The following is a 19,034-nucleotide window of genomic DNA, read 5'->3' on the forward strand; positions in this document are numbered from 1 at the left end:
AAGAAGCAATAAAACTGTCCTTCTTTAGACTAGTTGAGTATCTGGAGCATCAGCATTTGTGGGTTTGGTTACATGTTCAAAATAGCCAGAAACAAAGCATTTTATTTTGAAACTCGTCTGTCTATTCTTGTTCTGAGAAATGAAGGCTATTCCATGTGAGAAATTGCCAAGAAACTGAAGATGTCGTACAATGCTGTGTACTACTCCATTCACAGAACAGCGCAAACTGGCTCTAACCAGAATAGAAAGAGGAGTGGGAGGCCCCGGTGCACAACTGAGCAAGAGGACAAGTACATTAGAGTGTCTAGTTTGAGAAACAGACGCCTCATAAGTCCTCAACTGGCAGCTCATTAAATAGTACCCGCAAAACACTAGTCTCGACGTCAACAGTGAAGAGGCGACTCCGGGATGCTGGCCTTCTAGGCAAAGCTGCAAAGAAAAAGCCATATCTCAGACTGGGCAATAAAAATAAAAGATGGGCAAAAGAACACAGACACTGGACAGAGGAAGATTGGAAAAAAGTGTTACGGACAGACAAATCGAAAAAGACGATCACAAAGAACATTCGTGAGACGCAGAAAAAATGAAAAGATGCTGGAGGAGTGCTTGATGTCATCTGTCAAGCATGGTGGAGGCAATGTGATTGTCTCGGGGTACTTTGGTTGTGGTAAACGGGACCTTGAAGAAGGAATGCTATCACTCCATTTTGCAACACCATGCCATATCATGAGGAAGGAGCTTAATTGGAGCCAATTTCCTCCTACAACAGGACAATGACCCAAAGTATAGCTCCAAACTATGCAATAACTATTTAGGGAAGAAGCAGTCAGCTGGTATTCTGTCTATAACAGAGTAGCCAGCACAGTCACTGGATATCAACCCTATTGAGCTGTTGTGGGAGCAGCTTGACCGCATGGTACATAAGAAATGCCCATCAAGCCAGTCCACCTTTGGGGAGGTGCTTCAGGAAGCATGGGGTGAAATCCCTTCAGATGACCTCAACAAATTGACAAGAAGAATGCCAAAGGTCTGCAAGGCTGTAATTGTCTGCAAATTGAGGATTCTTTGACGAAAGCAAAGTTTGAAGGACACAATTATTATATAAATTAAAAATCATTATTTATAACCTTGTCAACGTCTTGACTATATTTCCTATTCATTTTGCAACCAATTTAATGTATATTTTCATGGAAAACAAGGACACTTCAAAGCGACCTCAAACGGTAGTGTTTATATATATATATACACACACAACCGGTCAAAGGGTTTTTCGATACTTAAAATAGCCACCCTTTGCCTTGATGACAGCATTGCAGATTCTTGGAATTCTCTCAACCAGCTTCACCTGGAATGCTTTTCCAACTGTCTTGGAGTTCCCACATATGCTGAGCACTTGTTGGCTGCTTTTCCATCACTCTGTGGTCCGACTCATCCCAAACCATCTCAATTTGGTTGAGGTCGGGGGATTGTGGAGGCTAGGTCATCTGATGCAGCACTCCATCACTCTCCTTCTTGGTAAAATAGGCCTTACACAGCCAGGAGGTGTGTTGAGTCATTGTCATGTTGAAAAACAAATGATAGTCCCACTAAGCGCAAAACAGATGGGATGGGGTATCATTGCAGAATGCTGTTGTAGCCATGCTGGTTATGTGTGCCTTGAATTCTAAATAAATCACTGACAGTGTCACCAGCAAAGCACCCCCACACCATTACACCTCCTCCTCCATGCTTTACGGTGGGAAAAACAGATGCGGAGATCATCCATTCACCCACACCATGTCTCACAAAAACACGGCGGCTGGAACCAAACATCTCACATTTGGATTCCAGACCAAAGGACACATTTCCACTGGTTTAATGTCCATTGCTTGTGTTTCTTGGCACAAGCAAGTCTCTTCTTCTTATTGATGTCTTTTAGTAGTGGTTTCTTTGCAGCAATTCGACCATGAAGGCCAGATTCACACAGTCTCCTCTGAACAGTTGATGTTGAGATGTGTCTGTTACTTGAACTCTGTGAAGCATTTATTTGGGCTGCCATTTCTGAGGCTGGTAACTGTAATGAACGTATCCTCTGCAGCAGAGGTAACTCTGGGTCTCCCATTCCTGTGGTGGTCCAATTGCGACTGTACTTGAAGAAACGTTGAATGTTCTTGAAGTTTTCCGTATTAACTTCAAGTCTAAAAGTAATGATGGACTGTAGTTTATTTTTGTTTATTTGAGCTGTTCTTGCCATAGCCAAATACATTTAAACTCAGTTTTTCACAATTCCTGACATTTAATCCTAGTAAAGATTCCCTGTCTTGGGTCAGTTAGGATCACCACTTGAATTTAAGAATGTGAAATGTCAGAATAATAGTAGAGAGAATTATTTATTTCAGCTTTTATTTCTTTCAACACATTCCCAGTGGGTCAAAAGTTAACATTCACTCAGTATTTGGTAGCATTGCCTTTAAACTGTTTAACGTGGGTCAAATGTTTTGGGTAGCCTTCCACAAGCTTCCAAACAATAAGTTGGGTGAATTTTGGCCCATTTCTCCTGACAGAGCTGGTGTAACTGAATCAGGTCTATGGTCTTCCTTGCTCGCACATGCTTTTTCAGTTCTGCCCACAACTTTTCTATAGGATTGAGGTCAGGGCTTCGTGATGGCCACTTCAATACCTTGACTTTGTTGTCCTTAAGCCATTTTGCCACAACTTTGGAAGTATGCTTGGGGTCATTGTCCATTTGGAAGACCCATTTGCGGCCAAGTTTCAACTTCCTGACTGATGTCTTGAGATGTTGCTTCAATATGTCCACCAAATTTTCCTTCCTCATGAAGCCATCTATTTTGTGAAGTGCACCAGTCCCTCCTGCAGCAACATGATGCTGCAACCCTCGTGCTTGGGATGGTGGTATTCGGCTTGCAAGCCTCCACCTTTTTCCTCCAAACATAACAATGGTTATTTTGGCCAAACAGTTATATATTTTTGTTCCATCAGACCAGAGGACATTTCTCCAAAAAGTACCATCTTTGTCCCCATGTGCAGTTGCAAACCGTAGTGTGGCTTTTTTATGGCGGTTTTGGAGCCGTGGCTTCTTCCTTGCTGAGTGGCCTTTCAGGTTATGGCGATATTAGCTTTGTTTTACTGTGGATATAGATTTTTTGGTGCCTGTTTCCTCCAGCATCTTCACAAGGTCCTTTGCTGTTGTTCTGGGATTGATTTGCACCTTTCGCACCAAATTATGTTAATCTCTAGGAGACAGAACGTGTCTCCTTCCTGAGCGGTATGACGGCTGAGTGGTCTCATGGTGTTTATACTTGCGTACTATTGTTTGTACAGATGAACGTGGTACCTTAAGGTGTTTGGAAATTGCTCCCAAGGATGAACCAGACTTGTGGTCTTTGCTGATTTCTTTTGATTTTCCCATGATGTCAAGCAAAGAGGCACTGAGTTTGAAGGTAGGCCTTGAAATACATCCACAGGTACACCTCCTATTGACTCAAATGATGTCAATTAGCCTACATGAAGCTTCTAAAGCCATGACATAATTTTCTGGAATTTTCCAAGCTGATTAAAGGAACAGTCAACTTAGTGTATGTAAACTTCTGACCCACTGGAATTGTGATACAGTGAATTATAAGTGAAATAATCTGTCTGTAAACAACTGTTGGAAAAATGACTTGTGGCATGTACAAAGTAGATGTCTTGCCTGACTGACTTGCCAAAACTATAGTTTGTTAAGTGGTTGAAAAACGAGCTTTAATGACTCCAACCTAAGTGTATGTAAACTTCCTTCTTCAACTGTATATACACTCTGGTTCTATAAAAGGGTGATAGAGAGAAAGAGAGTGACTGAATCTTACTAGCTCTGATTTACTCTCCTGGTGATTATGATCGTGATAGTGGTTGTTTTACCTAATTTATTTGAATGCATTGATTGCACAATGCTCTGGATAAGAGTGTCTGCTAAATTACTAAAATGTCATGTAAATGTAATGAAAGAGACTCAGTGGGAGGGCACCTCCTAACCTGCTGGTGATATGTGTCCATGCCCGGGGGATGGCACACAGCATGGCACAGAAGGCACAAATTGCCAGGATGGAGAAGAGGCAGAGGTAGAGCAGGCCCTCTACCCCATCATAACACACACCGATCAGGGCATCCAGGTAGTCCTACAGCGTGGACAAAGAAAACAAAGAAAACACATAAGCACGCACGCACGCACGCACGCACGCACGCACGCACGCACGCACGCACGCACGCACGCACGCGCACACACACACACACACACACACACACACACACACACACACACACACACACACACACACACACACACACACACACACACACACACACACACACACACACACACACACACACACACATTAGCAGAGCGCAGACAATGTTCCCAGTCTATCTGAGACATGTTGTGTACATATTATATCATATAATAACAATAATAAATGCCATTTAGCAGAATGTTTTTTCCCCAAAGGGACTTAGAGTCATGCAAACAGTCATGCAAACATTTGACGCATGGGTGGCCCTGGGAATCAAACCCACAATCCTGCCATTGCATATATACACAGCAGAGTCACCATCCTGGAGAACTATATACATTGTCAGTGCTGCCGTGCATTGGTATCCAGTAGTGTACTACTGTGTGTACTACCCAATGATGTAAACATGTCTGTCTATGTGACTGCACCTTGTTGAGTCCTCTACAGTCCAGTAGGGCAGTTAGCTGGTGGAGGCTAGCCTCTGATGAGTTGAGTAGGTGCTGAATGCCCAGTAGGTCTCTCTGTGGAAAAGACAAGTGTAGTACTCAGTACACATAACATTCAGTGCTTACACGGACGGTCTTACTATACCACAGGAAAATGAAACACTGACCTCGGCAGTTGGGAAGAGAGGCACAGCGAACTGCAGCAGGCCCTGTATCTGCATCTGCATGGTGGTCAGAGACCTCTGGAAGATGGTCAGAGACTGCAAACACACACACACACAAAAAACAACATGTCAACCTCTGGATATATTAATTATCATACATTAGTGGGCTTGGCAGTTTAGCTTTAGTCCAGCAGAGGGCAACAAAAGCTCAATTATTAACAGCAAGTCCGTCATTCACCAGAATCTGGTCAGTCTACTCTGCGTGCTCCACCCCAGAACAGCCAGTAGACTGGGAACCTCGTGAATGTCGCCCTAAAATGGATCTAAAGAATGCTGGCTGTAGTGTGAACGGTATGACTCAAACTTTTAAATCATCAAACAACATCTAAATCAAAACAGTGTTCCCAACCATTACAAAATAGACTGGTGCAGTAAGTGCACACTGACACAGACAGTCCGTTATTGAACTACCCCAAACCAGCAACCATAGCAGCAGCCATCATGTATCTCCTGCCATCTAACATTGTCATTTTGTCGTCTCGGTACCATGTCTACGATCCAATAACTCATTTAAAGAACAGTAGTGAGGTACAAGGGCAGGCTGGCATAGCTGAAGATACAGCACTGACAGGTTTAATGCTCTTGAATAGATAACATGTTAAGGTGCTTCAATGTATTACAAAATATACAATGTTGCAATTTACAGATAGGCTGGAAATATCTGGGACAAAGGGGTCAGGGAAGTGTGTGTGTGTGTGTGTGTGTGTGTGTGTGTGTGTGTGTGTGTGTGTGTGTGTGTGTGTGTGTGTGTGTGTGTGTGTGTGTGTGTGTGTGTGTGTGTGTGTGTGTGTGTGTGTGTGTGTGTGTGTGTGTGTGTGTGTGTGTGTGTGTGTGTGTGTGTCTCAGTGAGCGATCTCTGTGCTCATGTGTGTTCTGACTGAGTTGGTTATCAGACTGGGTCACGCTTACCTGCACTCTGTTACTGCATTCCATTGATCCTTAGGGGCATCATGTCTACATGCACAGCGCATTGATCCTGAGGGGCATGTCTACAAGCACAGCATAATAGGAGCTGAAGTCCACTGGGTTAGGGAGCTAGCTGAGGCTGGAGAGAGAAAGACTACTTCTCACTGCCTGACACCCTGACCTTAAAACCTCATCCTCTCCTCCTGAGAACTTAGAGACCTTATTGAGCCCCATGAGAGAGAGGGGGAGGGAGGGAGGGAGGGTGGGAAAAAGAGAGCGAGAAACAGGGAGACAGAGGTCAAAACAGGTATCATTGAACCGGTGCTGGTGCTGATGAGTAGTACCTGCTGGAATGGGTTGGGGAGGGCCTGGCTGCAGTACAGGTAGTAATGCACTATCTCTGCAGAGAACAGGAGACACCAACAACAAGTCAGAAAGACTCAGCAATAACATCTCTTTAAGTATGATGTGATTACAGCGAGAGGTGGGTTTAAATCATCTTGAAATTACAGCTTCATCAAAGTGACATAAACAGCATAATTTGTCTTTAACTCACCAGAACTGATTAGGTCCTTGGTCTGGTTCATGATGAACTTGTCTGGGGTCACACAGAAGTCACTGGTGCTCTGAACATAAGAAGAAAAGGCTAAACTAATGTCAAAGTAGATTTTAAAAACACATGTATGCACGCCACACACACGCGCACAAACAAACTGTTCGTTGAATGCTAAATAACTCTTGGATTTAATAAGAATACATACAGGTTCAACTAATGAGCCTCTGTTTGTGAGTACATTGTTCCATAAAGAATATTTTGTGTGTGTGTCCTTCATACCGGCTGCTTTGCTCCAACTATAATTATTCTTGTGAAGGAATTCATTATCCATTAATTTATTATGTGCCCCGGGCTGAAGCCGTGAAGCTGCAGCCATCTTGCAAATGTCAGTGTTTTTTCCCCCTTCAAATGGCAGCAGTCTCCCTTCATTAAAGCATCACAACAATATCCCAACAACAGCAACACACACAGCTCATTTAACTGGGCCACACCATGCAGCCTGGACACAGCATCTCACAGCTTTCTAATGAGATCGCTGCTTCCTCTTAATACAATGCAATCTCTGTCACACCGTAGTGACTACCAGTTACTGTTGGTTTATTGGTAAGCACCACACCTGTCCTTTATTATGGTCCTGGATGATTATTCTGGCAGTCACCATCCATCCACCCACCACCCACCCACCCACCCACCCACCCACCCACCCACCCACCCACCCAAACCCACCCACCCAAACCCACCCACCCACCCACCCACCCACCCACCCACCCACCCACCCACCCACCCACCCAAACCCACCCACCCACCCACCCACACAAGGTTAATGGTGGCTAATCCACTGTGTTGACAGTAGCAACCCTAGCAGCCTAATTGTTAATGTACATTAGTAATTATCTATCTTGCCATTGTCAGGCGTGAGAATGTTAGCTCCCAGGCACAGAGTACACACTAAAAGGCTGATCCTAGATCAGCACTCCTACTCTGACACGTTACATATCCATCATCAATGCACTGTTCTAACCCAAGATATGGAAGATGAAAGGAATCTATATGACCATCTTGGACCAAACAAGAGGTGAGATTGGTGTAGAAGCAGGAAGTGGTACACCACAGAACACCCTGTGATTTGTTCCAAACATCCTGACCTTGGTTTACCTCTAACCAAACCAGGCCTGTGCTTTTAGGCCAGATACAGTGTGTGTGTGTGTGTGTGTGTGGGTGGACGTGTGTGTGTGTAATCAAACCCAGCATTTAAGTCTCAACTACAACTATTGACATGGAATCTTTCCGTTCTGTTGTGGCCTGCAGCTAACCCCTCTGGCTTATACACTATGCATTATCCATGATCCACAGCCCCAAGTCAAAACAGGGGGGGAACAACTTTCCATGATCCACAGCCCCAAGTCAAAACGAGCGGAGGAACAACTTTCCATGATCCACAGCCCCAAGTCAAAACGAGGGGGGGAACAACTCTCCATGATCCACAGCCCCAAGTCAAAACAGGGGGGGAACAACTCTCCATGATCTACAGCCCCAAGTCAAAACAGGGGGGGAACAACTTTCCATGATCCACAGCCCCAAGTCAAAACAGGGGGGGAACAACTTTCCATGATCAAAGCCCCAAGTCAAAACAGGGGGGAACAACTTTCCATGATCCACAGCCCCAAGTCAAAACGAGGGGGGGACAACTTTCCATGATCCACAGCCCCAAGTCAAAACGAGGGGGACCACCACAGCCCCAAGTCAAAACAGGGGGAACAACTTCCATGATCCACAGCCCCAAGTCAACACGATCCACAGGGGGGGGACAACTCTCCATGATCCACAGCCCCAAGTCAAAACAGGGGGAAACAACTCTCCATGATCCACAGCCCCAAGTCAAAACAGGGGGAACAACTTTCCATGATCCACAGCCCCAAGTCAAAACAGGGGGAACAACTTTCCATGATCCACAGCCCCAAGTCAAAACAGGGGGATCCACAGCCCCAAGTCAACTCTCCATTATCCACAGCCCCAAGTCAAAACGAGGGGGGACAACTTTCCATGATCCACAGCCCCAAGTCAAAACCAGCCCCAAGTCTAGTCAAAAGTCAAAACGAGGGGGGGAGATCCAACCCCAAGTCAAAACAGGGGGAAACAACTCTCCATGATCCACAGCCCCAAGTCAAAACAGGGGGAACAACTCCATCCATCAAAACAGGGGGGAACAACTTTCCATGATCCACAGCCCCAAGTCAAAACAGGGGGGAACAACTTTCCATGATCCACAGCCCCAAGTCAAAACGAGGGGGGACAATGATCCACAGCCCCAAGTCAAAACGAGGGGGGGACAACTCCCATGATCCACAGCCCCAAGTCAAAACAGGGGGGAACAACTCTCCATGATCCACAGCCCCAAGTCAAAACAGGGGGAACAACTCCATCCATGATCCACAGCCCCAAGTCAAAACAGGGGGAACACACCCCAAGTCAAAACAGGGGGAACAACTTCCATGATCCACAGCCCCAAGTCAAAACAGGGGGGAACAACTTTCCATGATCCAAAGCCCCAAGTCAAAACAGTCAAAAGCCCCAAGGGGGGGAACAACTTTCCATGATCCACAGCCCCAAGTCAAAACAGGGGGGGAACAACTTTCCATGATCCACAGCCCCAAGTCAAAACGAGGGGGGGACCACTTTCCATGATCCACAGCCCCAAGTCAACACGAGGGGGGGACAACTCTCCATGATCCACAGCCCCAAGTCAAAACAGGGGGGGAACAACTTTCCATGATCCACAGCCCCAAGTCAAAACGAGCGGAGGAACAACTCTCCATGATCCACAGCCCCAAGTCAAAACGAGGGGGGGAACAACTTTCCATGATCCACAGCCCCAAGTCAAAACGAGGGGGGGAACAACTTTCCATGATCCACAGCCCCAAGTCAAAACCCCAAGTCAGGGGGAACAACTCTCCATGATCCACAGCCCCAAGTCAAAACAGGGGGAACAACTCTCCATGATCCACAGCCCCAAGTCAAAACAGGGGGAACAACAACCACAGCCCCAAGTTTCCATGATCCACAGCCCCAAGTCAAAACAGGGGGGGAACAACTTTCCATGATCCAAAGCCCCAAGTCAAAACAGGGGGGAACAACTTTCCATGATCCACAGCCCCAAGTCAAAACGAGGGGGGGACAACTTTCCATGATCCACAGCCCCAAGTCAAAACGAGGGGGGGGACCACTTTCCATGATCCACAGCCCCAAGTCAACACGATCCACAGGGGGGGGACAACTCTCCATGATCCACAGCCCCAAGTCAAAACAGGGGGGAAACAACTCTCCATGATCCACAGCCCCAAGTCAAAACAGGGGGGGAACAACTTTCCATGATCCACAGCCCCAAGTCAAAACAGGGGGGGAACAACTTTCCATGATCCACAGCCCCAATTCAAAACAGGGGGGGAACAACTCTCCATTATCCACAGCCCCAAGTCAAAACGAGAGGGGGACAACTTTCCATGATCCACAGCCCCTAGTCAAAACGAGGGGGGGAGAAACAACTCTCCATGATCCACAGCCCCAAGTCAAAACAGGGGGAACAACTTTCCATGAACAACTCAAAACTCCATTATCCACAGCCCCAAGTCAAAACGAGAGGGGGGAACATGATCCACAGCCCCAAGTCAAAACAGGGGGACAACTTCCATGATCCACAGCCCCAAGTCAAAACGGGGGGAACAACTCTCCATGATCCACAGCCCCAAGGGGGGGACAACTCTCCATGATCCACAGCCCCAAGTCAAAACAGGGGGGAACAACTCTCCATGATCCACAGCCCCAAAACGAGTCAAAACAAAACGAGGGGGAACAACTCTCCATGATCCACAGCCCCAAGTCAAAACAGGGGGGGAACAACTCTCCATGATCCACAGCCCCAAGTCAAAACAGGGGGGGAACAACTTTCCATGATCCACAGCCCCAAGTCAAAACCCCAAGTCAAAACAGAGGGGGACAACTCTCCATGGGGGGATCCACAGCCCCAAGTCAAAACAAACTCTCCATGATCCACAGCCCCAAGTCAAAACAGGGGGGGAACAACTTTCCAAGATCCACAGCCCCAAGTCAAAAGAGGGGGGGAACAACTTTCCATGATCCACAGCACCAAGTCAAAACAGTCAAAAGCCCCAAGTCAAAACAGGGGGACAACTTTCCATGAACAACTTCCCATGATCCACAGCCCCAAGTCAAAAACGAGCGGAGGAACAACTCTCTATGATCCACAGCCCCAAGTCAAAACGAGCAGAGGAACAACTCTCCATGATCCACAGCCCCAAGTCAAAACGAGCGGAGGAACAACTCTCCATGATCCACAGCCCCAAGTCAAAACAGGGGGGGAACAACTTTCCATGATCCACAGCCCTAAGTCAAAACAGGGGGGGAACAACTTTCCATGATCCACAGCCCCAAGTCAAAACAGGGGGGGAACAACTCTCCATGATCCACAGCCCCAAGTCAAAACGAGGGGGGGAACAACTTTCCATGATCCACAGCCCCAAGTCAAAACGAGGGGGGGAACAACTCTCCATGATCCACAGCCCCAAGTCAAAACGAGGGGGGGAACAACTTTCCATGATCCACAGCCCCAAGTCAAATCAGGGGTGGCGACAATGACAACAAACAAACTGAAGAAAAAGGGAACACGACGAGCCTTAAGCATGTGGTGACTTAGTAGCATCTATGCATTTGAAATACCTCTCTTCCTGTACTAAGAACAGAGATTTAAATGCATTCGGATGCTCCAAGTTAGAAATAGAGATTCACATGCATTCAGATGCTCAAGGATAGAAAGATTCACAAGCATTCACATGTTTCAAGATAAACATAGATTCACATGCATTCAAATGCTCCAAGATAGAAACAGAGAATTCACATGCATTCAGATGCTCCAAGATAGACACAGATCATTCACATGCATTCAGATGCTCCAGGATAGAAACATCATCATCATTCGTTTCATAATCCCTGACAGAACATCATTGACTAGTTGGTTGTATAATGATGATGACAGATCTGGTTAAGTATACACAGTCAACACAAAACATGAAGAACACCTTCCTAATATTGAGTTGCAACACAAACATATCAGATGATGTAAAATAGGGTCTAATCTAAAGATGACGTAAAATAGGGTCTAATCTAAAGAGGATGTAAAATAGGGTCTAATCTAAAGATGATATAAAATAGGGTCTAATCTAAAGATGACGTAAAATAGGGTCTAATCTAAAGATGATGTAAAATAGGGTCTAATCTAAAGATGATGTAAAATAGGGTCTAATCTAAAAATGAAAAATGATGTAAAATAGGATCTAATCTAAAATGATGAAATGTAAAAAAATGATGGGGTCTAATCTAAAAATGATGTAAAATAGGAATCTAATCTAAAAAATTATGTAAAAGGGTCTAATCTAAAAATGATGTAAAATCTAATCTAAAAATGAAAATAGAGGCCTAAAAAAATGATGTAAAATAGATCTAATCTAAAAATGATGTAAAATAGGGTCTAATCTAAAAATGATGTAAAATAGGATCTAATCTAAAAATGATGTAAAATAGGATCTAATCTAAAAATGATGTAAAATAGGATCTAATCTAAAAATGATGTAAAATAGGATCTAATCTAAAAATGATGTAAAATAGGATCTAATCTAAAAATGATGTCAAGTAGGGTCTAATCTAAAAATGATGTAAAATAGGATCTAATCTAAAAATGATGTAAAATAGGGTCTAATCTAAAAATGATGTAAAATAGAAGTCTAATCTAAAAATGATGTAAAATAGGATCTAATCTAAAAATTATGTAAAATAGGGTCGAATCTAAAAATGATGTAAAATAGGGTTTAATCTAAAAATTATGTAAAATAGAGGTCTAATCTAAAAATACACGAAAACATCATTGACATTAAAGGTTAGAAAATAACAATTTATTGTAAAGAAATTACTAAGTAATTTGACAACCCTGTTTGTAAGCTTTTAAATTATATCAAACTCAACTGTTTATATTTTCCAGTTATAAAGACATGGATGTGTCATGATAGGGTGGTGTAGGCAAAATGGGTCAGTTTTGAGCACCTCTATCTCCTGAATGCTTTGGCACTTTCTGACCACTTCTACCATGGGACAATATGTATGGAAAGATTCATTGAAATCAAAAGGGGTCCAAAAAACTCGCCCTTTCTCCTTTTCCAGCAGCCTCTTTTCTGTCTCCAACTCCTTCTCCCCAGTGTTTGTCATACCGAGTTGAATCTGACTCAAGACAGACATCCAATCACATTTTTTTCAGACAGCAGTAAGGGGTAAGAAATGTTGGTTGAGAAAATACCCTCTCCATTCAAATCAGATCAAAATGTATTGGTCACATACACGTGTTTAGCAGATGTTATTGCGGGTGTAGCGAAATGATTGTGCTTCTAGTTCCGACAGTGCAGCCATATTTAACAAGTAATATCTAACAATTTCACAACATATACCTAATACACACAAATCTAGGTAAAGGAATGGAATTAAGAATATATAAATATATGGGCAAGCAATGTCAGAGTAGACTAAGATATAGTAGAACAGTATAGAATACAGTATATATATATGACATGAGTGTAAGATATGCATAACAAGATATGTAAACACTATTAAAGTGACTAGTGTTCCATTTACTAACGTGGCCAATGATTTCAAGTCTATGTATATAGGCAGCAGCCTCTCTGTGCTAGTGATGGCAATATAACAGTTTGATGGCCTTGAGATAGAAGCTGTTTTTCAGTCTCTAGGTCCCAGCTTTGATGCACCTGTACTGACCTCACTTTCTGAATGACAGCGGGGTGAACAGGCAGTGGCTCGGGTGGTTGATAGCCTTGGTTGATAGCCTCCTGTGACATCGGGTGCCGTAGGTGTCCTGGAGGGCAGGTAGTTTGCCCCCGGTGATGCGTTGGGCAAACCGCACCACCCTCTGGAGAGCCCTGCGGGTGTGGGAGGTGCAGTTGCTGTACCAGGCGGTGATACAGCCCGACAGGATGATCTCAATTGTGCCTCTGTAAAAGTTTGTGAGGGCTTTAGGTGAAAAGCCACATTTCTTCAGCCTTCTAAGGTTGAAGAGGCGCTGATGCACCTTCTTCACCACACTGCCTGTGTGGGTGGACCATTTCAGTTGGTCAGTAATGTGTATGCCGAGGAACTTAAAACTTTCCACCTTCTCCACTGCTGTCCCGTCGATGTGGATAGGGGGGTGCTCCCTCTGCTGTTTCCGGAAGTCCATGATCATCTCCTTTGTTTTGTTGACGTTGAGTGAGAGGTTATTTTCCTGGCACCACACTCCCAGAGCCCTCACCTCCTCCCTGTAGGCCATCTCGTCCTTGTTGTAATCAAGCCTACTACTGTTGTGTCGTCTGCAAACTTGATGATTTGTTGGAGGCATGCTTGGCCACGCACTCATGGGTGAACAGGGAGTATGGAAGGGTCTGAGCACGCACCCTTGTGGGGCCCCAGTGTTGAGGATCAGCGAAGTGGAGGTGTTGTTTCCTACCTTCACCACCTTGGGCGGCCCGTTAGGAAATCCAGGACCCAATTGCACAGGGCGGTATTCAGACCCGGGGTCTCGAGCTTAATGATGAGTTTGGAGGGTACTATGGTGTTGAATGCCGAGCTATAGTCAACAAACAGCATTCTTACATAGGTATTCCTCTTGTCCATATGGAATAGGGCAGTGTGCAGTGTGATGCCGATTGCATCGTCTGTGGACCTATTGGGGTGGTAAGAAAATAAAGTGGGTCTAGGGTGACAGGTAAGGTGGAGGTGATATGATCCTTGACTAGTCTCTCAAAGCACTTCATGATGACAGAAGTGAGTGCTACGGGGCGATAGTCATTTAGTTACCTTTGCATTCTTGCGTACAGGAACAATGGTGGCCATCTTGAAGTATGTGGGGACAGAAGACTGGGATAGGGAGAGATTGAATATGTCCGTAAACACACCGGCCAGCTGGTCTTCACATGCTTTGAGGACGCAGCTCGTGATGCCGTCTGGGCCGGCAAGTGTTGACATGCTTAAATGGCTTACTCACGTCGGCCACGGAGAAGGAGAGCCCACAGTCCTTGGTAGCGGGCCACGTCAGTGGCACTGTGCTATCCTCAAAGTGGGCAAATAACGTGTTTAGAATGTCTGGAAGAAAGACGTTGGTGTCCGCGAAGTGGCTGGTTTTCCTTTTGTAGTCCGTGGTTGTCTGTAGACCCTGCCACATACATTTCGTGTCTGAGCCATTGAATTGAGACTCCACTTTGTCTCTATACTGATGTTTTGCCTGTTTGATTGCCTTGCAGGGGGAATGACTACTCTGTTTGTATATATGGCTACTCTGTTTGCCATATTCCCAGTCACCTTGCCATGGTTAAATGTGGTGGTTCGCGCTTTCAGTTGTGCGCGAATGCTACCATCTATCCACAGTTTCTGGTTAGGGTAGGTTTTAACAGTCACAGTGGGTACAACATCTCTTAAACACTTCCTGATAAACTCAGTCACCTTCTCAATGTATTCATCAATATTATTCTCGGAGGCTACCTGGAGCATATCCCAGTCCATGTGATCAAAACAATCTTGAAGTGTGGTTTCCGATGGGTCAGACCTGCGTTGAATAGTCCTTAGCACGGGTACTTTCTGTTGGAGTTTCTGCCTATAAGAAGGGAGGAGCAAAATGGAGCAATTGTTGAGTGTTTAAGCAGCACGAGTACCAGCATCGATATGCTGATAGAATTTAGGCAGCCGTTTCCTCAAATTTGCTTTGTTAAAATCTCCAGCTCCAATAAATGCAGCCTCATGATAATGTATATGGTTTCCAGTTTGAATAAAGTCCAGTGAAGTTCCTTGAGGGCCGTCGTGGTATCGTCTTGCGGAGGGATATACACGGCCATGACTATAACCAAAGAGAATTGTTTTGGGAGATAATACGGATGGCATTTGATTGTGAGGTATTCTAGGTTGGGTGAAAAAAAGGACTTGAGTTCCTGTATGATGTTTCTCTGGAAAGAAACCCTTGCCCTGAGATCGTCAACTTTATTAACCATGGACTGAACATTGTTTTGGGTCAGCCTTTGGAATCAGTTCAATTGCTCTGGATGGTGCGAACAAAGGATCCGCTTCGGGAAAGTTGTATTCCTGGTTCTAATGCTGGTAGTGCTAGTGAGTTACCACCGCTCTGATATCCAACAGTCCTTCCTGGCTGTATGTAAGAACACATAACATTTTCTGGGCTAACAATGTAAGAAATAATACATAAAAAATGAAATACTGCAAAGTTTGCTACGAACTATAAGCGAGGCAGCCCTCCCTGTTGGTGCCATCTTGATAGACAAGTATTATTGCAAGTGCATAGTACTATGTAAAGCAATATGGCTTTATGTTAACACATTGTGAATACGTATTCAGATCACATATAAAGCCATATCCCTAAGGATTTCTGCCGGAAAACTATTTAATGTGATTTCTCACAGAGTACAGACTCACACACACACTCTACAACACATATGTCAGAGTCAAGGCCCGCGGGCCACATCCGGCCCGCGAGAAGGTTTTTTACGGCCCCTGGGATGATCTTGATTTATTATTAGAACCGGCCCGCAGACCGCAGCAAGCCGGCAGCCCGCAGATCTTTTACACGCACCAATACTACATTTCCCACAATGCAACGGTGACGCACCGAGCAGTAGGCTGCTTCATTTCAATATTTATTGGCACAGCAGTTGTCAGCATCACAGTAAAATTAACTTTCAGATACCCATCAAAAATGGCAAAACGGAAGGTGGACACTGAGAACCGGGGGTTTCAAACAAGGTGGGAGTCGGAGTATTTGTTCACGGAGGTAGCTGGAAAACCTGTGTGTCTTCTGTGTGGAGAAAGTGTGGCGGTACTGAAAGAGTATAATCTGAGACGACATTATGAAACGAAACACGCGGACAAAAACAAGAATATGGACATGGAACAAAGGCTACAAAAGGCAGAGGAATTAAAACGAGGCCTCAAATCTCGACAGGCTCTGTTCAAAAAAGCCAAATCACAAGGCCAGGCTGCTGTCAAGGCCAGTTTTATTTTGGCAGAAGAGATCGCTAAATCAGCCCGGCCATTTACGGAGGGGGATTTCATCAAAAACTGCATGATTAAAGTTTGTGACGAAGTTTGCCCAGAAAAAAGGCAACTCTTTTTAAATGTGAGTCTGAGCAGAAACACCATTGCCGAGAGAGTAGACCAGTTGTCCATCAATCTAAAAGAGCAGCTTGTGAAAAAGGGAAAAGATTTCATTGCATATTCCTTGGCTGTGGATGAGAGCACCGACATTTCTGACATTGCCCAGTTGTCAATTTTCATCCGCGGAGTGGACTCCAGCCTAAGCGTGACAGAGGAGTTTTTGGCTTTACGTCCTATGCATGGCACAACTACGGGGCATGATTTGTATGAAGAGGTGTCAAGATGTGTAAATGAGATGGAGCTGCCTTGGGAAAAACTCGTGGGTTTGACAACCGACGGAGCACCTGCGATGTGTGGACACAGGAGCGGACTGGTTGCGAAGATACGGGAAAAGATGCAAGAGGAAAACGCGACAGGTGAGCTGACAGCTTATCATTGTATCATACACCAGGAAGCGTTGTGCGGTAAAGCCTTGAAAATGGAGCATGTAATGAGCATCATCACGCGCACAGTTAACTTTATCAGAGCCAAAGGTTTGAATCACCGCCAGTTCAAGGCATTTCTGACGGAGTTAGAAACGGAGCATGGTGATTTGCCTTATCACACAGAGGTGCGATGGCTAAGCCAGGGAAAGGTGCTTCAAAGATGTTTCGAGCTTCGTGAGGAGATTTGTCTGTTCTTGGACAGCAAAGGGAAAGACACAACACAACTCCGAGACGAAATGTTTCTGTGTGAAATGGCTTTTCTGTGTGACATTACGAGTCATCTGAATGCAATGAACTTGCAGCTGCAGGGTCGGGATCGTGTCATCTCTGATATGTACAGTACAGTGAAGGCATTTAAAACCAAACTGACTCTGTGGGAGACGCAGATGCGGAAAGAAAATTTGAGCCACTTTCCCAGCTGCCAGACCATGAAAGAGAAGCTCTCTACCAGTGCGTTCCCGAGCGCACAGTTGGCTGATAAAATAGGTATGCTTGCCGCTGACTTTCGACGCCGATTTGCTGACTTTGAAGCACAAAAAGCAGGTTGGAACTGCTCGGTAACCCATTTGCTGTTGACGTGGAAAGCTCACCACCAAACCTCCAAATGGAGTTGATTGACCTCCAATGCAATGATGCACTGAGGGCAAAATATGCGGCAGTGGGTGCTGCGGAGTTCGCCCGTTTCCTCCCGACACAATGCCCCAGCTGCGCATCCAGGCTGCTCAAACGTTGTCTATGTTTGGCAGCACATACCTGTGTGAACAACTGTTTTCTTTGATGAACTTGAACAAAACATCACACAGAAGTCGACTTACTGCTGAACACCTCCACTCAATTCTGAGGATTTCCTCAGCTCAGAGCCTTACCCCGAACATTGATGAACTTGTGGAAAAGATGGGACACCACCAAGTATCACCCTCAACCTCAAACAAGTGAACATTACTGTGCAATCACATATTTAGAGTTTTTACTCAGTTCAAGTTTAAAAGTTAAAGTTTAATATTTGTTTTCACTGCATGTTACTTCTCCTTAAACAAAGTGTTGTTTTTGATTAATAGATTTTTGCACTTTATTTTATTGTATTTCAATCCAATTATATTTTAAAAATATTTCAGTTGAGTGGATGATAGAAAATTGCTATTATTGTTTTTTTCTTTGAAGTAAATTTAGCCCACTTTTGCTAAAATAGAAAATATAGGCTACTGATGGTGCCTTGAATACCGGTTTCTTTCATTTAATGTTCATGTTATGGGGATTTTTATATAAAGGAAATTTGTCTTTTGTGTCTGTTGAAAATTAAAGATTACTGACAGAGCCATAAGAAAATATTGCTTTATTTATCTGATCATATTGGAATATATTTGTTAGGTTTTCAGTAGGTTCAATTAGGTTCACTAGACTATATGCGTCATTTAAAAATTTTCAATGAACATTCGAACAGTCCAGCCCTCGGCTTGTAGCTAAATTTTTTATTTGGCCCTCCGTCCATTTGACTTTGACACCCCTGCTCTACAAGAATACTTTCAAATTGAGAGTGAACCCTCTTGGCCCCAAAGCAATTTGTCTTAGCTGTCAGCCATGGTGAGAATTGATTAGCACAGTAACAGTTGGACATGGTCCTGAGTTGCTTCAATATGCTGCCATATTCCTAAGATCAGGGCTCTCCAACCCTGTTCCTGGAGAGCTACCCCCTCCTGAAGGTTTTCACTCTAACCCTGTTTCTGGAGAGCTACCCCCTCCTGAAGGTTTTCAATCCAACTCTGTTCCTGGAGAACTACCCCCTCCTTAACATTTTTCACTCTAACCCTGTTCCTGGAGAGATACCCTCCTGTAGGTTTTCACTCTAACCCTTTTCCTGGAGAGCTACCCTCCGGTAGGTTTTCACTCTAACCCTGTTCCTGGAGAGCTATCGTCCTGTAGGTGTTCACCCTAACCCTGTTCCT

The 19,034-nt window shown here is 44.7% G+C and overlaps 1 protein-coding gene and 1 pseudogene across 4 annotated transcripts in view; one reads left to right on the plus strand and one right to left on the minus strand.

The window, feature by feature from the left end:
* The window catches only part of LOC124038594 (protein tweety homolog 2-like), a 157,146-nt gene that overhangs the window by 5,016 nt on the left and 133,096 nt on the right, over positions 1-19,034 (minus strand). For all 4 annotated transcript variants that reach the window (XR_006839379.1, XM_046354643.1, XM_046354644.1 and 1 more), the window contains 5 exons: positions 6,398-6,467; positions 6,186-6,241; positions 4,879-4,971; positions 4,694-4,786; positions 4,012-4,154 (listed from right to left, as the gene is read on the minus strand). Coding sequence is in view for 3 of the 4 variants with exons in the window: in XM_046354643.1 (XP_046210599.1) it covers positions 4,012-4,154; positions 4,694-4,786; positions 4,879-4,971; positions 6,186-6,241; positions 6,398-6,467 (455 nt within the window). In the remaining variant the exon portion in view is untranslated. The remainder of the gene's footprint in view (positions 1-4,011; positions 4,155-4,693; positions 4,787-4,878; positions 4,972-6,185; positions 6,242-6,397; positions 6,468-19,034) is intronic.
* LOC124038592 lies at positions 16,209-18,027 on the plus strand (annotated as a pseudogene).

Source organism: Oncorhynchus gorbuscha, linkage group LG06, assembly GCF_021184085.1.
Source record: "Oncorhynchus gorbuscha isolate QuinsamMale2020 ecotype Even-year linkage group LG06, OgorEven_v1.0, whole genome shotgun sequence".
Lineage (NCBI taxonomy): Eukaryota > Metazoa > Chordata > Actinopteri > Salmoniformes > Salmonidae > Oncorhynchus > Oncorhynchus gorbuscha.